The following is a 24010-nucleotide window of genomic DNA, read 5'->3' as shown; positions in this document are numbered from 1 at the left end:
ACTTGACTGTTGGGGCAGGCAGGGTCCTGTCTAAAATTAGGGAGGCTCCCCAATGCAAATGACGCTGAAAGGCTAAAGTGGCCCGTCTAGTCGTCTGTGTGTGAATGGTGACAGGACTCAGGGCCATGGAAACGTCCCCTACAACTTTAGTGTTGTTGATGACATGAGGGGTATTTTTAGCGTGTGTTGTCATGTTTTCGTAACAGGCCGGCGGTGGCGTTCGCTATAAAGGACGGTGAAAATGCAGCTGTACAACAGTGCGCTCACACACTACCCGAGGTCGTCGTGCAAAGTTACAATAACTTTATCGAGCGGATCTGCGCGTTTGAACGGAACAGCACCAAGTTGCTCCGAGGCTGAAAAACCACCAGCAGACGCGACTTCAGCGCCCAACTGGGATTCGGAGAGAGAGGAGAGTGCTCCTTCCGCAAACATGCCTGCCCTTTCTTGTTACGAGGCTTCACCTATGAGGCCAATTTACTTCACGTCGACCGCTGAAATATTAATCCGCAGACCCGATGGAGTGGAGAGGTCAGTTCCTGTCCACATCATGAGAGAGTCCAAAACCAAACCGCCCTCTGCAAACTCCCACAGTGAAAGAATCCCCTGCGATGACTGTGACTCTGATGTGATAGTGGATTTTATAGATCATCTGAGAAATGGGACGGATGAGCTCTTCCCTGACTGCCCAGAGCTGGTTGGAAGTCACCTTTTCAACACTAACCATATCTGTGAACCCAGGGTACAAGAATACAAGCGGGTGGTGGAACATTCTAGTGAGGACAGTACAGCTTCAGTGACTAATCCCTCCTTTAGGAGCAACGGATGGGACTCGCCACAAGTAGAGGAGCCAGTTCCCTCCAGGCCAGCCCAACCTCAAGACCCCCTAAATGAGGATTTCAGTGATCTGAGCAGTGGCAAGGCTGCTCCAGGATCAGATGAGAGACAGGACTTTGAGCTCAGCGTTCTGCAGGAAAGTCCCCCGCAGCCGAGCCAAGAGAGAGCAGATATTAATGATAAAGTTGCCCGGTACCTGGCTGAAGTAGAGAAACAAAACAAGTACCTCCAGCAGAAGCACAAATACAGGTACCACATCATTCCAGATGGCAACTGTCTCTACAGAGCTGTGTGCAAAGCCCTGTACGGGGATCAGGTGAGACACGCCGAGCTGAGGGAGCAGACCGTGCACCACATCGCTGACCACCTGGACCAGTTCAACCCCATCATCGAAGGGGACGTCGGGGAGTTCCTGATAAACGCAGCCCAAGACGGAGCCTGGGCCGGGTACCCCGAGCTTCTCGCCATGAGCCAGATGCTGAATATCAACATCCACCTGACAATGGGAGGGAGCTTGGAGAGCCCCACTGTCTCCACAATGGTGCACTGTCTCGGGGAAGAGGACACCTCCAGACATGGCATCTGGCTGAGTTGGCTCAGCAACGGTCACTACGACGTCCTCTTGGACAGGTGTCTGCCCAACCCCGAGTACGAAGACTGGTGCAGGCACTCTCAGATGCAGAGGAAACGGGATGAGGAACTGGCCAAGTCGATGGCGGCCTCTTTATCCAAAATGTACATTGAGAAAAACGGATGTGCGTGAAAGAAAAGTGTTGAGAATTAAAGGATGCACACTGTTACAGAAGAGACTGTTCTCTGAAATTCTATAAATTATTTTTTTATATTGTGAGAGAAGTGCAGTGCACATACTTTGATTTTTGTATATACCAACAATTAGTCGCTGTTGTTCTGAAAGTGTTGAAAAGTGTGTGCTTGGAACCGATTGTTTGAGTTCTGTTGACATGAGTGAAAAACTTTAATGTTTCTGTAAGTACTTTCGAGGTTGCTGTATTTATTTGAATGTGTTGACAGACCGGTTATTTTTCTATAATGCCTGTGATTCCCCCCCCTCATTGCCAAATGTTTTCAATTACAGAGAGACTTGGTTATGCTTTATTTGAGAGAAAAATGCAAACGTTCCACAGTGTTTGAATGGTGTCCGTGAGAACAATCAAAAAGATTAATTGTTTTCTGTTTCTTTTTGTTTTTTTTGGAGAAATCTGATTGGCAGTGAGTTCACATTTACAAATGTGGATTAAATTGTTGCTACGAAACAATGGAACAAAGTAGAACGTGCAGTTAAATACTCTCGAAATGGCAAAAGCAATAAAAGGGGGAACAAAAATAAATCAGACTTTGATTTTTGATTCAGCTGAACATTTTAACAAATGTAAATGACCTGGACAGAATTGTTAGAAAAGAGCCTAAAATATTATTGTAGTGATATTTCAATACTTTTCCTCATAAAACATCCAACTTTTTTCATTGTAATCAGTCATCGAGACTGAGATAGTCCTCTCTTGCCCTTTATGTTATGAATTGAAATACTTTTTTTTCCCGTGGAAGATCAACAAGTTTGTCCATATCTGTAGATTACATGCTCACTGCTTGATTATCCATCTTTTGCCTGTATTTCCACATAAAGCATTTTGCAGTAGCACCATGATAATGTCACCTATGTCAACCCAGAATCCATGACTGTACATAACCTAAATGGAATCCATCTCTTAAATTGCACCAAGGCAGGGCAGATGATGTGATGTGGGCCGCACTCATCCTCCACCCCCTCCTAAAGTGAAAAGTTATGTTGAGAATTTATTGCATGCAGTGAGTCAGGAGCCTGCAGCCTCCTGTTCAGGTCAGGCTGCAGAATTCAGTGTATTAAATGACTGTGGTCTCAGGACATGGATCCCAAGTACATGGAAGTTGAAGGCTGAAGGGTGGACTGTCACAGCACAGTGCAAAAGTGCAATGTCACTGCAGTTTGTGCATTTTTGTTGGGTTTGGTCTCTGCCTTTAATTAAACCAGCTTACTCATACTTAAATGTGATACAGCTGCATCAAGAGTCCTAGTTTTAGACGCTTTGGATACAGTCACATTGTTGTTTTTTTGATCTCTTTATGTGGCGTTGCGCTATTTACAATATTTTTATTTTCCCCATTACGCTAAGTTTGTGTTGAGTCTTAACACTGTTAAAAAAAAGAAGGAAAACGTTGTATACGAGGATCACCAGTAGGCCACAGTTTATTGGTGGTTTACCATGTTAGATTTGTGACACACAATGTGATTCAGATTTGTTGTGACCTTTGTGGTTTAAGCCTTTGCTAACTTGCTGTCTAGGTAATGATCTCGTGACCGTAGTGGGTGTTCTAACTCCCAGGTTGGAGAACACTGCCTTATTGTTCTGCAGTAGTTGTACTAGATTGGATTTAATGATTTGCACCCCCACCCCAGCCCCTCTGTCTCTGAAGGATGCCATCCAGCTGGTAACGTTGCACTGTTCTTCCATTAGGTGGCATTGCAGCGCCCCGTATACATTTAAGCTCCTGTATTATTGATGGAATTTCTTCCTTCTTCCAAACTGATTGCAACACATCCCAAGACCTGCTCCACTGAGTTGAGCAGACTGCAGAGTTGTGTGACTTCGAAAAGCCAGTGTTAGCTAATGGTGGTAAATGTGCAAATACGATACATTTTGAATTTATTATTAAGCTTTTTGATACCAATTTAAAACTGTTTCAGCTTCCTGATTTCGGCACCTTAAAAATGCATGATTCGTGTGGTCCTGCAGCACATGTGGTTGCTGGTAACATCTGTGTATCTGTAGCTTCCTGCTTAAACTTTAATAAGTCTCGTTATTATGTAGCTCTTTTTCCCGGGAAGACTTATGAAGATGACGTAACCCTGCAGTCATGTGGACGCCAGGAAAAATAGTTTTAATCATCTTTTTTTTTTTTTTTTTTTTTTTTTTTTTTTTTTTACTGCGGGAGGAGGAAAGTTCCGCCTCAATGTCTGTCGTATATGAAACTTGTAGGCTTAAGGGCAGAGGACAGGTTAGAGTGGACCAAGCGGACTTCTCCACTGCAGTACTGGCACACATTCAGCGCGCGCACACACACACACACACACACACACACTCACAGGGAGCAGAGAAAACGTCAATGACAGACGTACCCCACCGGTGTGTGTGCGTAGTGTGTGGTGTCTGATTCCCAGAGGGAGGGCGGGGGGGGGGACGCGGTCACCTCGACGCAGCAGAGCCCCGGTTCTCCGAAGTTAGCGGATTCTTTAAACAGCGGTGAGGACACGGAACGAGGTCGGTGTTCGCGAGTCTCTGACCCGAGAGGGGGTATCGAACATGTCGGGACACCGGGTCCAGTTCGCAGACCTTCCCCCGACTGACCACAAGGAAAGTCCCAAATTTCACAGTAAGTAAATCTGGCTGAGCCGCTTAAAACCGCGCTGACCGTGTACGGAAAGCACCTGAACTTTCTTTAAGCGTATTTAAAGTGCAGGCGTCTCCTGTGTGTCTGTAGAAAATTTCACAGGAATATTTAGTGTAGTCTTGTACAGTAGGAGGCAGAACAAGTTGACTGTACGTTTGCACAGACACCACACTCGATTCTTTAACGTCTGGAAATGCCAATAACGATCACCATAAAATGCATTCAAAAAGAAAAAAAGTCCAGTTTTTAACTGGAGATGTTGATATGATGATTGTGACATCATATTGTGTCTAACAATTTTCAAGCAAACTTTATTTTTCCTCTGTGAAGAAACGTGTCAGGAATGTTTTAGACCTGATGTGCACTATATGTTGCTGGCTCCTTTTGTATGACTGGTTTGTGGTTGTGTTGACCTCCTAACCTGAGATCCTCTGCAGAAGCATCAGTGTTATGATCCCGTTCAGTCCTTACCAAACACACTCATTTGAAGTGGCAGTTGCCCTTTACATGCTGCTGTTGGCCTTTTCTCCTCTGGTCTCCTCAGTGAGCGCAACACCTCTCATGCTCTGTCTTAGTAAGGTGAAGCTCCCCCTTGAGAAAAGTGCAGCACATGAGCATTTATCCGCTGTTGAGTGGATGGATGGTCTAAAGGTGGACTTCTGTCAGCATGTGCGGTGTGACAGTGTCAGCTGTGCCTGCTGCAGTGTATGCAATACAGTGAGAGAGCCAGAGAAGCTGAGCTCATCTCCATGGTGACAAGTTGAGTGGCAGGTCACGTGAGCAAGGACACAATGGAAAAATGCCTATTTGCTGCAAAGCCCTCCAGAGGTGTGCATCTACAGTGCACTCTGGTTTTATGGCAGCGCACATTTGTGTTGTCTTATATGTGTGTCATCGAGGGCAGCTCCTCTGATATTTTCTCTGTGCTCTGTGTTTCCCCCCCACATTTAGTAACGTGTGTGGACAGCGTAACGTCAAGTGCTGATGTTGTGTGCATGTTATGCTCAGGTTGTACGCAGCGAAGCCGGGGTAGTGTGTGGAAGGAAAGAACGGCAGCTTCAGCAAACACACACTTTCTGACTCAGCCCATTTGTTTTTGCTGTGGTCCAGAGGCAAGTGACAGTGGAATCAAGTGTCAGTGCATTTCTGTGATGCACACACACACACTGCACTACACTCTCATGCACAAACTCATGACCATTCCTAGTTAAAGACTTTACTGCTGATATAACATTTACCTCTCAGGGGAAGCCAGCCAATATTTGATACCCACCCCCTTATCACAAACACAAAAAACAACTGGATAGCAGCAGAACAGTATAGCTCATCCATCACTTCATTCACTTTCAGACCGTTATACTCACTAATGATCTTGGTGTGACTTAGAGGGAAGACTACAGCAGATGTGAGTGCTGGTGGTGCTGTTTGATTCACTTGAGTTAAAGCAGTAATCTGCAGCATGTACAGTATTTTTTTTAGAGGTTCATGCTTGTCTTTGTGGTGCATCTATTTAGGATTAATATCATTTTTTCCCGGGCTTATTTTGTATGGACACACTCTTTTGGTTCCACGTTCAGCCAACATTAAATGCTGTTTGTGTCGGCTAAGTGTACGAGTAGACGTGTCCTGTTTCATCACACACAGCCTCTTCGTTATTCACTGCTAAGATTAGTCTAGAAAATCTCAATTTGTGGTGGGGAGAATGGGGTTTCAAAGTGCAAGAGACAAAAACATTGTTTTCAGGCTCATCTGTATGAATTATTTAAGGACTGTGTTCTGGTTCTGGTTTGGTTCTCCTGTGTCACTGATCTGTTTCACTATGTTGTTATTCTCCATTTTAACCAGCATGCTTTAGATACTAGATAAAAAAAAAATGTAATTAGTCTTTAGTTCCTTTTAAAAGACGGGTTGTATATAGGCTTTATTATGATGACACACACACTCTGCAGAGAGCTGCACGCTCAGTTAGTAAAATAGTGCTATGTCTTTCAGTAAGCTGCTTTACATCCCAGGCAGCTGCACCGTCCACAATGATGTTCATCATCTCAGGTTTCCAGCAGTACTTGAAGGTTATTTCAGCTGTTTTTGAGGATGTATGCAGTCTCGATTGGATGGCTGAAGGAGATAACTACCCTCTCTTTTCCCATCAGTCTGTTACCAATTCTCATGAAGACAAAGTGGAGAACTTTAAAGTGTAGCCCAATCACTAACTTGATCTTCACAAAGAGCAGCTGAAATCTCTCTTTGGTCTTGGCCAAGAAGCTCTGTTAACTGATGTTGTTACTGTGGTTTATTCCATAGGTCTTGCTCCATTAACTCAAATCTGTCATGCGGCCAACTTAATTCAATAGAACGACACCACAACACTTCATCAGACAGCAGCCATCTGCTTTTAGTCTGTAACACCACCGTGGGATAAAACCTCACTTTACCCTTTACATGCATGGATTTTCTCTATATGAGTCAGTGTTACACATAGTAATTTTGAAAATCATTCAGTAAGCATATTGATCTTTTATTAATAGTTTAATTGGCCTACCACAGGTCTATCTGCTTACAGTTGAGGCACAGTACAATATGTATCTTACAATGTTTATATCATAGAAATCATTTTGAGTGGTATCTCTATATTTAGGTATAGTAGAAAAAGGAAAATAAATAAAAGCTTGTCCAACTTTTACAACATGTAACCTGTGAGAAGGACAGAATTGTCTAAGAATAATGTGAACTCAAGGCAAAAAGTTATATGATCGTTCACGTTAGAGAACACACCCAGTAACATTTGATCCTGTTTTACCCAATAACAACAATAAATAGGATGTATGTTAAATTAGATGCATATTGCTGATGATGACAAGATTTTAATTCCAACAACAACCAGATTACACAACACTTATACTCACACACAATATTTATTACCTCACCATTTGTCTTTTAACAACATAAAGTACTGTACATTAAAATGTCAATGCAAACCAATCAGTAATCTGTCATATCTAGAATAATAAATAGGAGACCATGCTCTGCTGCTAACTTTATTAGCACATGAATGCTCAATCTAGCCATTTTTGTTGAAAGCACTTTTTAGTGCTTTTTCAGGAGGTCCAGGATGAATAATAAACATGGCTGCCTATCGCCGCCTCACGCCCTATGTGATTCCCAGGGTAAATGTGAAATGTTATGGTGGAATGATAATCACAGAATGTGCTTCTTGACCAGCTTAGGAATGCAGATGGTGTCTGTGCCAGTGTCAGGCTTTGGAAACCAGACCAGCTGCTGTCTCCGGTAAACTCCTCACAGTGCTCACAATTCCCTGTGAAGACAAATCAAATATGAAGGTGAGGATAAAGCTTGGCCTTAATTTCACAGGATATGTTTATTATAGATAGTTCACTCACTTCTACAAATGCCATATTTCAGTGTGTTGCTGCCCTGAGCTGAACTCAGCCATCATGTCTAGCAGGCTTTCTCCCTCACTAACGCTGGTGATCACAGTGGATGGCCCTTGAGATGATCCTTCTGGAAATAGTCAAGCCCCTGAGATGCTAAACAGCTGTTTTCACAGCAGATTAAAAAGCCGTCCCTTAAGGGCTCTTAAGTATGAAACACAAAGATTTAAGGGTACTCTGTGGCCTTCTGTGCCCAAGATAATATGCTGTTGTTTTTCTAGCTGTAACTGGGGGTGTTGCTGTTTGATAAAAGGCAGTAACCTTGAGATGATATCCATTCTGTTTTTTTGTTACTTTAATACTGAGCACAATTTTGAATCACAGCGCTTGTGTTAATGTGGTTTGGTTGAAAAAATGTTTTCAGTGTTATTATCTTGCCAATATGTCCTTTATGTTTTATATATAATATTAAAGCAAATGCCGATTAGTTTGTTTGTCCATGGGTTGAATTTATCAAGTTCCTTGTGCTGGAAGGGTTAGTTGTGATTGTGAAAATATAAATCAAGAATCCTAAGTCAATGCTGAAGAACCTAATACACAACAGGATCTTTGACAATATATTAGTTAGTTTGTATTTAATCTCCAGGAATCTTACATTTCATCCATTCTCTGCTGACCTTTTCATGTTTTCCAGCCACTTGAATGAGAAGATCCTGCGGTAATGTTACATTTTCAGAGAAGTGAAAGCACTTTGCTTCTGTTTGACCTATTCTTCCAAAAAACATTGCATACTGTTTTCTGACTTCTGACATTTTCTTCCTTCAACAAGTGTTTGTGAGAGAAGAAAGTTAACACAGAGGTCATTGGCACAAAAATGGCATTTTGAAAAGACCAAACAGAGATTTACAGTATGGGTGCAAGGTGTTGTACAGGAAACGGGATCTTGCCTTTCTCCCAAGTCATTCTCTGTCTCACGACTGGCTTTGCATCACAAAACGTCACTTCCCTCATAAATAATCCATCCTCTCCTGACTTCTCTGTAGAGGGGAACCAGATGTTTTGTTCTTTTTTTCTTATCAATTCCCCTTCATGTGTTCCTTCCTGAAGAAGATGCAATGAAGTATGTATGTATTTGTTAAAAATGCTGTAAATCATAAGCAAAACATGATGTCAGTGCAAGTCTCCCAGTGTCTGTAGACATCACAGCATTGTCAGTCCCATTGCTGCTCTTTTGTGGCCTGTGGAATTAGCTGAGCAGTAGACAAACACTTCGGTCTTTATAGTGATCTTAAAACTGGGAGGACCTGAGTCTAGATATTATAAACAGTTGGAAATGTAGACTGTTAAAATGATGATTCCCACAGGGTGCCAGTTCTCTGCACAGTTGTCATTCACTCCCCCTGAGCAGTGGACTTGAAATATCTGCACATCTTTATTGACAATTATATTTCTGTGCTGTTGGGACCCAGAGTGTAACAGCATTCTCTGAGTGTATTTCCCAAGTACTAATCATGCGCAGACCTGATGATATTTCTTTAAAGGAGCACAGAGAGCAAAAATTGATTCGGACACAGATGAGTGGGAAGTCAAAGAGCCTCTCCTTTGATGTTACAGTGAGGTCACGTTCAAAGGAAAATGTCAAATAGGTATGTGGGGGGGAAAAAGTGGGGGAGAAAATGGGGCGGAATTTGCGTGAGTGAGGATGTGCACTGATGCTTAATATTAAGTGTGTGTTGGTGTGTGAAAATTAGGCTTATCTAAGGCCTGTCTTCCAACTTCATGCTGTGATTTTAATGACATTATAAATCTAAAATCTAAAGTCCCTGGTACACAGGTCTCTCTCACTCACACACACACACACACACTTCCTCAAATCTCCTGTGTCTGCAGTCCTTTTAAGCCTTCTTTCATGTAAGATATAGAATAGTATAAGAAATAGTAAAAGAAATAGTAAAATATAGAATTTACATACCATTACATACCGGCCACTTCCGATGCCCTTTGAGATGATTTTAGCTTTGTGACATAGCACATCATCCCGCTGGAAGTAGCCATCATATGGACATGGTCAATACTCAGGTAAGCTGCTACATTTAAGCGATGCTTAGTTGGTACTAAGTGTGCAAAGAAAAATTTCCCCTACCAAATTAACCACAACCGACAGCCTGAACTGGTGCTAAAAGGCAGGATGAGCAGGATTTCATGTTGTTTACGCCAAATTCTGACCCAACCAGTCAAAAAAGAAGAAAAGGAGAATCAGTCGGGGCGGCTGTAGCTCAGCTGGTAAGGCAGTTGACCATGGACCACAGGGTCAGTGTTTCAATCCCCGCTCCTGGCTACAAGTCGAAGTGTCCTTGGGCAAGACACTGAACCCCAAGCTGCTCCCAGTGAGCAGCTTGCATGGCAGCCACTGCCATCGGTGTGTGAGTGTGTGAATGTGTGTGTGAATGGGTAGCAACATTGTAAAGCGCTTTGGATAAAAGCGCTATATTAGCGACTATTTATTTATTTATCGTCAAAGCAGGCAGTGTTTTTTCAGGCTTCTATTGTCCGATTTTGTTGAGCCCTTAAAAATTGGAGCCTCGGTTTCCCGTTCTTAGCTGATAGGAGTGGAACCCAGTGTGATCCTCTGCTGCTGTAGCCAATTATTTCAAGGTTTGACATGTGTTGTTCAGAGATGCTCTTCTTCATACCTCAGTTGTACCGAGTAGTTTTTTGACCTAGTGTGGTTTTTCTATCAGCTTGAACTCGTCTGGCCATTCTCATCTAAGTTCTGATACCAACAAGACCTTTTCCACCTTTTTGATATTTTCTATTGTTTTAACAGTTCTCTGTAAACCCTAGAGATGGGTGTGCATAAAAATCCCAGTAGATCAGCAGTTTCTGAAAGACTCAGATCAGCCTACCTGGTACCAACTGTGCTACAAGTCAATTAAATCCCCTTTTTTCCTCATTCTGCTGCTCGGTTTGAACTTCAGCATATGCTCCTGACCATGCCTGCATGACTAAAAGGTTAACATCGAGTTGCTGCAATGTGATTGGCTGATTTTATTTTGCATTACAGAGCAGTTGAACAGGCGTACTTAATAAAGTGGCTGGTAAGTGTGTGCAACTACAGCCAGCTTTTAGTGAGCTTAGCATAAAGCCACACTGTGTAACTTTTTTTTTTTTTTTTATAATTTTTTAAATAGAAAAGTGCTGTTATGGGGTTGGCTGTAGCTCAGTTGCTAAAAGCAGTTGTCCATGGACCACAGGGTCAGTGGTTCCATCCCCAGCCCTGGCTATATGTCAAAGTGTCTCTGGGCAAGACACTGAACCCCTAACAGCCCATTCCCCTCCTCAGCTGTGCAGTGCCGGTCCAAAGTAGAAATTGGGGAGAGTTGTGTCAGGAAGGGCATCCAGCGTAAAAACGATGCCAAAGGAACATGCGTACAATGATCTGCTGTGGCGACCCTGAACTCACAGGATAAGCTGACAGGAGAAAAAAGAAAAAAAAAAAAGTGCTGTTATGGAAAGAAGCTGTCGACACCTCCCAGGAAGTGAAACAAAGACGTTAAATGCCAGAACACCATAGACACAGACATTAAATGCCTAAAGACATTTTTTAAAACGCCATGGCATTTGATAAGTCCTTGCTGATTTCAAGTAATTTATACCCACTTAGCTAAAGACAAGCTATCTGACAGCACTCATTTGAAATTCCAAACATTTTGATTCTGTATCTAATTTGATAACTGAGCTTGTGGAATGGAAAAGAATCCAATCCCAGTCAATAACCACAAGCCACTCCTGTCATTGTGATAAATGGGAGGTTAAGTGTGAGGATACAAGTGGGTGTGGACTGGACGCCACTGATTGGGTGCGGTCACGAGAAGCGAATGTGGGAGGAAAGCACACATCCCGAAAGTGCTGAGAAGTTCAGCATTGACCTTATTGCACATCTTCAGGAGCTACGATTGATCCCAGAACTCATGAAAAATATCTATAGATGCAATTATCAATTTCAACTAGTTCAACAAGTTCTGTTTTTTTTTTTTATAAGAAGAAAGAAAAGTAATTGGCAAAATGACCTCCTTATTTGTCAGCAAGCGTTTAAAAAAATCTTTATCCGCAGGATTCCCATGTGAAAATAAGGAGGTGAATAAAGGAACTGTTGTGTGTAGTAATTTCTTTAGCACTTTCTGTGAATTTTCAGGTCAGGTTAAGCTAATCCACTTTACTTCCTTCAAAGTCTATGAAATACCATTTTGCCAATAGGTGCACTGCTGAGGTGCTGGCATCAGCAAATGCCTGTTGATCCTTTGATCCAAACCAAATCTGAAGATAAAGAAATATTAATTAATTATTTAAATAATTAAAGAGTCCCCAACCACACTTACATGCAGTGTATTGATATGTTATGGTGAAGTTTCATGATTAAAAGAATGAACAAGGGGCTTATGGATATCTGCTTCTTGCTTACTTCTTTCTCATTGTCACAGGTGAGGAAAATATATTTAACTTATTGTACAGAGTGTATATATCTGTCCCACTAATTCCCTGGCCCTTTTAAAGTCTTTAACTTTACCTTATCAGAGCGTACAGCTGCAGTTGTGGAGGAAAGACTCAGATATTTAACAATCAAATATGATGTTATGCCTCTCTGTAATGTGGAGCCGAATGCTGCGATGATGCGGACCTGGCTGTCAGGAATCACTGAAAAGGCCAGGAGTTGTGTAAGAGATTTAATAGCCAAGCCTGGGAGTCTAAAGAGGGGGCAGCAATCATCAGACCTTTTGGCAAGGTCAGCAAAGTCCTTTACTCTCTGCATCTCTCGTTCAATCACTGTTAGTCAGCCCAAAAATACTTTAGAGCTTTCCACCGTCCAGACACCAGACACTTTATGATTGTACCTGGCAAAAAAATGCTTTTAACAGTTTGATTCGGATTTGATTCTTGCTGCCGTCTGTTTGAATTGTCACTTTCTGTGTTCACCTAGAGTAGGTAACTCCAAACCACAGCATATTATTTCATTTATGCATACACAGATCTGCAGGTTATTGTATGTTTTTGCATTTTGCTAACTCTTAAACCTTTGAGTGTTTCTTCTGCTTGGGTACATGCCCCTGCATGTCCAAATGTAACCCGAGTTATCGGTGTGTGTTTGATGCCTGCTGTGCCAGTGAAAGAAACACTCCCTTCAGTCATTCCGTTTGTGGACCACCAAGGTGAAATTTATACCTAATATTTTGTTGCCTTGAAACATTAGCAGGAGACTTGCACCACTCGTCGAATCGTACTTCTCTTGAGAAAAGGTCAAGAGCATATTTGTAAGGGGACAGCCAGGCTAATCAGCTTCAGGGTAAGCAGAGTAAATTATTTGACTTTATTTTGTTCTACAGGTTTTTGTTTTTTCCTTGTTGGTCCTACTGTGGTTTTTCTCTCAAAGGTCAATGCCATGCTTTTTGTTACATTTGTTGTGTGCTCAAACATAAAAATAAAAACAACTTTTATGTAATAAATCCACAGATCTTTAACTTAAAGGCGCATTCTTTTTCACATTACCATTAAACTAACAGACTGTTCAGTTCTATTTTAGGTAGCTTGTAATATATTTCAGCATGCAGTATTGTGTTTTTAATTTAAAAAAGCTTTAGGCATACCCAGACTTGCTAGTTGCCATTTAACCACAGCTGCTAGTTATCACTGTCCCCTGCACGTTTCCTTCTTTCCTTCAGAAAGCTTATACAGCAGTGGCCAATCACTGAGGTGAGGAGTTAGCTCAAACTTTCCACTGACCTTCAGGACCTTAAAGTCCCCCAACCCTATGTCGCCTGAGCCCCTGCGGCTTCCTCAGAACTTGATACTGAATGGCGCCCAGAGTTTTAATATTACAGGGATTGTCAGTGCTCCTGACTGATAGAGGTTCGGGGTTGGTCTTTGATGTTCTTTGTGCCTCTTAATGAGGATCAGACTCCAGGGGTTTTTGGTCAAAGCTCTCACTCCTCCCTTTCTACTCAGAGCAGAGGGCCAGTGGAGATTGAAGGACCAGTTCTACCTCAAAAGGGATTCCCCCCCACCCCACTCCTCCTTTATTGCATTCTATGCATTACTCCTTCTTTCTGCTTCCCTCTTCCTGCTCTTCTTACATTAATCAGCCTCTTTGGCACCCAGAGCATCTGCGCATCAGAGTGAGTTCATCAGTTCATTAAAGAGGCCCTGGCCCAGATGAATCAGGCCTGTGAAGTCTCACCTTGGGGAAGTTGGAGGTGTGGTTAGGGAGACTGAGGTTGCAACACAGTACAGGAAACACACCTAAGGAGATCCAGCTCAGTCTGGACTGGACATGAACACTAAACCTGTGACAAGACAAAGGGTCAGGGCAGATGTCAGGCAAAGGGTGGGCCCACCTAACCCCTGACCCAAGTTCTGAAATTGAAGTGCAATCAAAAACATGTGTGTTAGTTTGGTTGCCTTTCCTGTTGAAAACACACATTTGATTAATTAACTCTAGGAAACAAAAGACCCAGTGTAGCCTTATAGCAATTTGGAGTTGCACTCCGTGTTAGCAAGGTACACCAATGTCTTTGATCAAACCAGATCCTGTACTCTCTTATTTTCCCAAAGTGGGCCTGAGCTCGAGCAGATTTTGCAGCATTAGAATAGGCTCCTCATGCACTCATCGTCAAAATCCTACTAAAAATTATATCGTTTATTGATTGTCATGAGTACTTGGGGATATTTTAAATAGCGTGAGTAATTATTGAAGCAAGGCTGAGCAGGTTGCTTTATTTGAACGCAGAGCATCCTTTTAGGTGCACACTGTCCAAATGTGTCATGACATTCTTGTGAGAGTCTTAATTAGACATACTTCTGTGGTGTGCTGTCAACAAAGGCCTGCAGCTTTTACTTGTACCATTTATTACAATTAGCCTCAAGTCAGTGCTATTTCTAGCCGAAGGAGGACTGTTGATTCCGATTACTGCTATAGAGGGAAGCTATAAAAATTGGAGCCCATCATTCCCGTAAAAGCGCCATAGTGCCATAACGAGACGTGAAGCTAAAGAATCTGTATATTTTGTCTTCAGGCGAGCCACGTAAAGCAAAGCTTCATATCTCCCATGGCTAGTCCCTCATCAATTAAATCCCACATCGTTCCCTCCATCATTAATAGCCCCTTTAGCTCCAGTTTATTTTTCACCACCTCTATTTTATGCTTCGCGTTTACTGCTCTCATGTGCCCTTCTTTGTGTCTTCATCACTTTGTGTCCCATTGCTTCAGTTGTTTATCTCTGTCCTGTGTTTTTCCAGGCTCTGGTCAATGCTGTTTGCTCAGCACATCTCTGCTGCTGACTGAAGCCTTGTGTCTTTGTGTATATGTGCCTGCCTTATTGGTTTTATGTTTAGGACTTCTTGTTGTATTGTGGTCAGCATGCAGGTGTTAGCTGTCACTGCGCTTCACATGTTGCATTATTCCCACTGTTGATTATTCACCACTGGGCCTTTGGAAACTGCACCCAGAGCCACACACATGTCACCTTGTCTTAAAATGCAATCCTCGAGTTCTCTCACACATTTTACAGTGTGTTTGGGGTATTATAAAAACAGTGTATGTACCTGCAAGAACATACAGTATTATGTTGACTATTTTCCAATAAACAAAACAGCTTATTAAAATCATTTTTTACTATTAGCAACGTTTTATTGATGTTCAGATAGTTTTGCTTATTTCGCTTGAGAGAGTAACAATTGTTTGATGCACTCTTCACACTGTGTGATGCTAGTGTGTACCAATCTGAATATGGTAATATTTCATTAAAAATCCAATAGCAGTGACAAAAAGACTGTGAAGCAACAAATCTCTTAAACAAACCATACAAACACAGTTCTGGTAACGCGGTTTAGCTGTTTTGAGTTTTTGAGTGTTAAACTCAACAGATTTAATACATATGTAGGTATTTCAACCTTTGAGGTTGATTGTTGTACATATGTTATCTAGAATACCTGAGATTCCAAAGTAGATTTTATGATTTTAAGCCATTTTTAATGTTTAGTCAACTGCCACTTGTTACTGTTGTAAGGAATGAAATAAATGTTTCGTGAAGCTTTGTGGAGATACGAATATTAATTGTCATCGACTCAGCCACTTTTCCAAATTTGTACTTAAGTAATGTAATGTAATGAGCTTTTGCACAAAAAAATTACACATGTGATTTTTGCACAAATATTCAAATAATTACACTGCATAAAATACACATACAAATAAGTATTGCATCACATGTGAAATTTTTACTTCCTCAGCCCTGGGAAAAGAGTGAGAAGAGTTTGTGAGAAGATTCTTATCCACGAGATGAGATATGCAAATGCCGAACTCGACAAATGCGCAGATCAAGATTTGTACTTGAAAGAATGTCTTTGTGCACAAAATTGTACAAATGTGATTTTTGCACAAATACTTAAATAAAAGTACAAATTTTATTTACAAGGCATGTAAATTTGTAAATCATAAACTGAAGATACTAATATTTATTGCATTGAATTAGCTCCATACTGATTAGCATGATCTGTCTTGTCACTGCAGACATATGTTTCAAGGATTCAATAAACTGAACTATTAGTTTTGGTTTTAATAAATTCTGCCTAGCAGTAAATGCAGTATATTGGGGATGAGGTCATACCCTTAATAAACCTATATACGTTTATGCAAACCTCTGTCCTTTATAGAGACATATTTTGTGCCACTGTAAAATTCCCACCATGTGTTTCACATAGTTCAGTTCTGTCTGATTTACTGCGCATAATTTCTATGACTGCTGTATTTCTGATGTTGAGCGGGACTATATTCGCTGGTGAAAGTATGCAAATTTATGAGGATGGTAATCAGTCATTTGAAAACTGTCAGCATGATTTAGAGATTTAAGCTATGAAAACCTGCAATGAAAGTCTGCTTTACTGGCAAGGATGTGTACACACAGACATGCACAAAAGCAGACATAGACACAGACACACACCAATTATCCAACATTCCCTTCTGGATGCTTACACAAATGGTATTTATACATGTTAAAGGTCAAAAATGAAATAACTGTTGCAGGCATAGATTTGGGAACCAAAAAGATGGTCATGAGTAGAAAATGTGACTTATCCCTGGTTGAAACACTTTGAGATGACCTGCTGAGGAATTTATACTTGAACACATTAAGGCTTGTTGAATGAGCAGATCTGCGAGCAAAATTATTCACACTGTATCAAGCACTTCAAGTGTTAAAGAGATATTTTGTTTTTCATTGCACTGAATATTTCCACTCAATCTAACGTCAGCGTTTAACTAAAGAATTTCAATTGATCTTTGCTCGTCCTAACCTCAGACATCAAAAGCAAGTAGGAAAAAGATAGACAAAGATCAAATTGAATCAACTGTATGTGATGGAATTCTCTAATTGAGGTTCAAATATTTTAGTAATGAACCTGTTTAAATGTGCCATGTAGTTCATATTGCTTGAAATTTTAAGATTTCACTATTCTCATAGTTTCCTTCTCATATGTTTGCATGCATCGATAAGCATCTCTCTTACATTTTGCGGCATTTGATATGTAAATAATATTTACTTATTTTGAAAGAGCCAAGAGCAGAAGTAAACAAAGGTGGTCCCAGCAGAGAAATCGGGATCCTTCTTCCTCCATAATATATGAGTCACTAAAAGGCTCCTTTAGCTCCTCAAGCTGTTTACATGATGCTAACAACAAGATCTAACAGGTCCTTGGTGGTGAGGATGTGTGTCTGCTAGGGTGTGTGTATGAATGCAACCACTTGTGTTTGTGTTTTTGTATTAACTTTACATTTAGGTCTAGTAAGATGAGCAGGTAGGAGACAAAATAAGCATTTATTACTTAACTTACCTCAGAGATATTCTTTGGAAAGACTTTCTTATTTAAATATATTCACTTTTTGTCTGTTAACAAGCCCATAAAAATGTTTTAGCCGTGAATCGTTTTGGTATGTGTGAGATCATTTGACTGCTAAATCAAACACACCTAAGATTTTATTTTGGAAACCTCATCCCATTAATTCCTTTACTGTAATACTAGAATATTGTTAAGAGGTTCATTGTGTTGTCCCACCACATCTGACAGGGGGGTTTCTGTTCATACTGGTTTGGTTACCTCATCTGAGGAAAAAACATTCATTCATTACCATAGAAATTTTGACAATAAAATGATCGTACAGTATTTGTCTTACCTCACCACAGGGGGTCTGATTTCATTATGACACAGTTTTCGGATTTTATTTGTACGCATGTGTGTGTACATATCTGACTTGTTTATTTATATTTCTATGAGCTTTTTGTTATAGAAATGTCAGTGATCAGCCAACGCATTTGTTTCCAGAAAGATGCTGCTGTTTCAGAATTTGGTACTCCACTCTCTTACTTTGTCCTCAGCTTGACTGCAGCCAGCCATTGAACTAAAAATCAATATGCCATAAAGTGACCAGAGAAGCTTGTTATTTACATCAGTCTTAATGGAGAGGTGTTTTGTCTCCCTTATATCAATTTATACACTTCCAGGAGAAGTGTTCAGTTTACCTCCAATAATACACTTGACAGACTGTCCTGATAAGACCTCTCTTAAAATGCTGAGACATACAGGACAGGACCAGACTATGAGCTTAATGTGTTACACACTGCCTCGGGGTAACTTGATGAAAATGTGAGGTTAGAATTAGACATGTCCAAACTTTGTATGGGGTTTTTGAGAATCTGAATGCTCACATGTCATGGGTACAAAAAACCCCAGGAATGATTCATAAGGCCACAGGGGGGCCCCAGAGACAGGACATAGGGAAGAAGAATTCATGATGACAGTCTGAGGCACTTCTTGCTGAATCCTTTCCCGCTGAAAGCTGTAAAACAACTCAGCATTGGTTCTTTATTCATTATGATCTGTTTGTTGCCTCTCATCATGTCAGCCACATGAGAACATTTGAAGTAAACATTTTCTATTTCTGCGTCTTTTACAATAATCCTCTTATGGCTCTGTGTTAAGAAGGGGGACATGACATCAACAAAATGAAATGCCATGACTTTGTTTCCCAAATAATTTCCTTTTTTGGGCGACCTTTTCTTGTACTTCTCCTATAAACTACAAATGGAGTCAATATTTATCTCTGAATTATTTTCTAAACTATACAACTACAACTATACACACATTTCACATCACGAGCAGCCATTTGGTTCTTTTCTGTCATCTCGTAAAAATAAGTCAACTTGCAGAGAAATTTGCTTTCAAAATTTTTTTTCCCCCAAATCTCAATTCAAATTTAACGATGCCGCAATTGCTTGAAAGATATTAAGATTTCAGATTTAGTTGATACAGGATGGGATGGGAGATTCATATTTCCTATGCAAAATATCCTTGCTTGCTTATTGGTCTGGGTGGAAATTTTTGAGTTTTGGTTGTGGATACAGATATCTAGCCAGTTATTCTTCTGTAAGTATTTGTTACCAGTGTGAGATTTTTTTTTTTCATTTCAGCAAAGTGTTTTCTAATATAATCCTTGATTATGTGCATTTGATGTTAATCAAAATCCAGATATAAACAAAAAATTTTCTGCTGTTGAAATAACAAGTTTAGAGGATCTTGCAGCCTTGGTGAAGCCATGCGTTCAGTCAAGGTGAACATAGTTTGTCTGTTTAATGCATCTTATTTTCAGTTTTTGGAATTGGGAGGATGCCTTAAGTCTCTACAAGCTGCTTTTTATAGCATACCACAATGTAAAAAATCTAACTTTCACACTTGGTATGATTCCCAAAATGGCTTGTCTTTAGTAAATGTTTCAAACTGTTCAAAATCTGTGGTCTTTAACTTTATACTCGGCTTAGACATGGAATGGTGCCAACATTAAAGTTAGAGCTCTGCTGTAGGCTCACTTCAGTCAGTCCCAATTGTTTCAGCAGGTAATGGTTGAGATAGCACTTCTTCTGATTGAGCAGGCTGTGTTCAGCCCCCATTGCTTGACTTAATGCCACAGATAGTGTGACGTGTTAGGCAGCTTTTTTAGAGGGAACAGATTAGGCTAAATTCCCCCTACTCATCACATCAACTGAGATTTCTTTTCTTTTGGGAGCAGTCTGGAGCTACAGTAGATCTACAGAGAAGACTAATGGAATTTAAACTGGAAAGAAAAAGCACATTTTGTCATTTTTGATGTTGTATAATTTAAAATACAGTATACTTTTCAAATAGAGATTCAGATTCAAAAATTAATTTCAAGATTGTGTGAACTATTAAACATATCCGATTAAATATTGATTGCTTACTCGGGTAAGAAATTGTTCCAAGGAACATTTGAGTTTTCTGTAGCCTTAGTACACGAGGGCACTGATGTGTTTTCCCAGGTAAAGGTACTAAACCTAAAGCAAAACATGCAGCACTTTTTGGTATATTGCAGATTAGAAGTTAATTTTAAGGTATTTCAGTTCCAGTGGGATAATGTATCATGGAGGGAGGCCAGAAGACAGAGCATATCAACATAACATCAGCATTACCCCAGGAGTTTTTGCAGCGCGTCCTGCACCATCGGCACTAGTCGAACCCCCTCTGAAGCTTTTCAGCCGATTCCACATGTTGAATCGCTGCCGGTCCGATCAGTGAGAGACCACTCCGACTGGCTTTTCAGCTTAGTGAATCAGCTCTTGAGAAGAGACCGCTGTGTTAACTATGCCAGGACAGTTTGTAACTACTTATGAGACATATGCTTATGTAGAAGGAGCTGTAAACTATCTGGGGTGAACCAGGGGGGCTGAAAATTGTAAGCTAACACTTCTTTGTTTGCATTTTGTACATACGTGTCCCAAACCCTGTCGTCTTTGTGCCGTGTTCAAGTGCCGCGTTTTGGCCAAGACAATAGACGATGGTCTTCGTCGTGGCTAGTTCTTTGGCGTCACCATGGTGTGTCACATTCCTAAGAGGGACCAGAGCTTGATTTGTTTATTGCCAAAATTAAATGCTAACACATGTTAAGAAAAAAATGTAGTTTTAATGACGTTTCAATTACCTTAGTTTCTGTGGCAACATTACTTGTTTGTCTTTTTGATGTAGCAAAAAGTAGCCATCTCCTGGCAACCTCTAACCGGAGAATGAAATGCTCTATTTTGTAATTCCAAAAGAAAAACCAAAATGCTACACATTTTGGGGTACTCGGATGTGAGACACCTATGGGGCAAAAAAATAGGTGTCAAACCTGTGTTTTGTGTAAATTATAGGCATCCTGCTGCAGTGCCCCAGTTGCCCCATGCCCCATGTTCCTGTTCTGTCTGTACATTTCTGTAGACCTTGTAGTGTGCCTTCAGTAACTGATTCAGCGGCTGATACTGAGCGAATGTTACATTCAGTAATGACTCATGATATGGTTGGGAGGGAGCTCTGAGATGGAATGTAGGAAAAGAAACAACCAACCCCCGAGGGCTTGGAAAACATACTCAACCTTAATCCTCAGCAGAGAGGTACACAGCTAACCCACCCCCCCCCCCCCTCAACTGTCTCCCAAATCCCCCATCCCACAATCCTCCACCAGCCCTGTATAAACTTGGCCTTTGTGTTGATTTTGCTGTTGCAAGAGTCAGTCATTTGAAAAGTTAAAGCTGCTATAATCAGCATTAACAATAGATTGAATGACTACATGTATGTGAAAGGCTTGCAGTGATAAATCCATAGATAATTACAGCCTGACCCTTACAAATTTACTGTTTTGGTTTTCTCTCCTCTCTGTCATCAGCACCATTCTCAACCACAGCTAGTTCAGTTGCAAGTTTATTCTTAAATCTGCTGTAACTTATTTAAAAAGGAACTTTTCATTGATCTGGTAAATTTTTGGAAGCAGTTGCTTTACACACCCAGCAGATACCAGAGCAACACATACTGTATATCTATTGCATTTTGCTAAGCTTTTGTGGCTCCAAGCAAACACTAAAAATTTGCATTCACATCAATCTGAAATGATTGATTTTGTTGTGTGCTAATATATGTAAAATGTGTATGCAGATTCTAGACAAACAGAACACACAAAGAGCTCAGCCTCCACTGGCTTCAGCTAAGTTCATGGGAAGTGTGTAGTTCATAACCTATGCCTCCTCCACTTTAATAATAACCCTCAGACAGAAAAGACAGTTAATTAGAGAAATACCATGGAGACACTCAGACAGCCCTTGCTGAGCCCACCGTGCCTCCTAAATATGTCCGCCAGCCTCTCCTCTAGACATTTATGGGCCATAATCAGTTATACCAGAACTTGTGGGATCTTCTGCACCATTGTATTTCCATAACCACCCATTCCACTGTTCCACAACTTAAAGCTTCTCAATCTCCAACTGCCTACTCGCTGCTTGACAAGTGAAGCAGAAGCTGGCTTCTTGGCATGAGCTTGAACATCTGTGGGTGGCCGTTTTGTCATTCAGGTATTTAGTGTGAGTGCCAGTTTCAACTCATCTTTCACAAATGAAGTTAAGGCACTTCTGGGAGACTATTTCACCCTTCTGTTTTAACATAAAAATTAATACCACGGCTGCTGTGTTGACGTTGGGGATTGTTATTTGATACATAGATGTACTTTATGATCTATCACACTGCACAAAATCATAGGCTTAATTAGGAAATTCCAATTATATCCATCCCTAAATGCTATGTTATTTAAAGCCTTTGAACCGATTTCCCGCCGCTTGTCTGCTGTACAGTCAGAACTGGCTTAAAGCCTGGGAGGCATCCAATCCACATGGAGGGTTTTAATTTACTCCCAGCATGTACACAGAGACACACACATAGCAACATAACCATAGTATGAGAGAGTTCAATCACTCACTGAAACCTATATGGAGCCTGGGAGTTTTCATGGTCACTCTTTTTTTTAGGTTTGACGTAATCCTTAGTACTGCAATAACGTAAACATAGTTGAAAAAACTGGTGACGCACATGTGTAATCTGACACAATTCCAATACAAAATCTTATGGATATATCTCTATGTTGCTCATTCTCTCTATATTTTAAAACTCCATCAGATATGCTGCAGTTCCCACGAGGTTCTTAGCCCTCAGATTTTGTCAGCGAATTATTCATTGGGAAAGTATGTAGGTCAATCTGCTTTGCTCTTTATCTAAAGCTATACAAATATGTTGCAATATGATTAATATTTCATATTTATACAATCAGTGTTGTCTGTCATTGTGTTCAGAGGGTGTAGAAGTCTAATAGTCAATTATCAGGGGAAGGGGGGCTGGGCATGAAGGAACCGATTGAATCTTAACTTCCAACATGTATGTCCTGTTTAATCGTGCCATGCAGCTCCAAATAGAGGCGTAGATCAAATGTGAGTACTCTACTTCGATGTGTCGTTTTATAAGTGAGGGACAGAGCACCAGTTCAGAGAAAGATATTGTTCTTGTGTAAAACTAACCCAGTGGTCCGCTTCATGAGGATTGTTGCTCTTTTCTAACGTGTTGCCTGGACACGGTTGATCCTTTTGCTCGCTGTAATCCATTTTCTGGTGTTTAGTCAGTAAGCACGCAATGACATCCCTGTATATTATATCACATGTCCTTTTTGCACAAGGCTGGAAGCTCAAAATAAAGTGACATGTCTGTAGAGGTAATGAATCCCAGAAATTGATATGATTGTGGTTTATTTCCAGAGTCAGTGTGTGTCAGCAAAATGCTTTTACACCAAGGAAGACACGTCGTACATTGTTGAGTTGGTTTGGCAACGATCACTCTGTACCGTAGAGAAAATTTTTGAGCGTCACGCAGTTGTCAAAAGAGAAAAAAGTGTTTTCTGCTTCGTGAGAGAAGCTGAGTGTTTTTGAGAATGAGTGGATTTCTTTTTTTCAGGTCAGAGGGTAAGGGGGAAAGCGGCGTTTGAAAGCTCTGATCTTCTCCTCCATGCTGTTTCTCTCCCAGCAAACTTGTGCTCCCTTTTTTTTCTTGTCACAGCTGATGCCTTTGGTGCAGCAGATCAGAACAGCTTCACTGTGTGTCTTTTCCACACACACACACAGACACACACACACACACATGCGTACACACTGTAACGCTCCCCTCCTTTGCGCACTTTAATTCTCTGTAAATTAAACCCATGAGTTTGCTGTGCTGTGCATGTGTCTGTGCGTTCCTCTGTAGCCTGAACATCTCACCACACGTGAGAAGTACAGTCTGGCTGGACTGGAGGGAGTAGAGACAGCCAGAGAAAAAGATGGAGAAAGAGGGAAAATAACGCGAGGTGAAGCCAGTGATTGTACCAGAGCGTGGCTCAGAGCGGTCGGCTGATGACGTGAAGCTCTGCACACACATCTGGAACAGCTTGAGCGGCT

General features: G+C 41.0%; 2 protein-coding genes across 2 annotated transcripts in view; both read left to right on the top strand.

Moving 5' to 3' along the window:
- The first annotated feature begins 11 nt into the window (after positions 1 to 11).
- On the top strand, positions 12 to 4266 carry LOC137104797 (OTU domain-containing protein 1). The gene has a single exon (XM_067486523.1). It carries the CDS (start codon positions 242 to 244, stop codon positions 1598 to 1600), a length of 1359 nt encoding a protein of 452 aa, XP_067342624.1. The 5' UTR covers positions 12 to 241; the 3' UTR covers positions 1601 to 4266.
- Positions 4138 to 24010, top strand: part of si:ch211-285f17.1 (sickle tail protein homolog) — a 100509-nt gene continuing 80636 nt past the window's right edge. The window contains exon 1 of the mRNA XM_067486507.1: positions 4138 to 4266. Within this exon, the coding sequence (XP_067342608.1) occupies positions 4197 to 4266 (70 nt within the window). The 5' untranslated portion in view covers positions 4138 to 4196. The remainder of the gene's footprint in view (positions 4267 to 24010) is intronic.

This window comes from Channa argus, chromosome 19 (assembly GCF_033026475.1).
Source record: "Channa argus isolate prfri chromosome 19, Channa argus male v1.0, whole genome shotgun sequence".
NCBI classification, from domain to species: Eukaryota; Metazoa; Chordata; class Actinopteri; order Anabantiformes; family Channidae; genus Channa; species Channa argus.
Note: the sequence above shows the minus strand (reverse complement) of the source record. Positions and strands in the feature narration are given on the sequence as shown.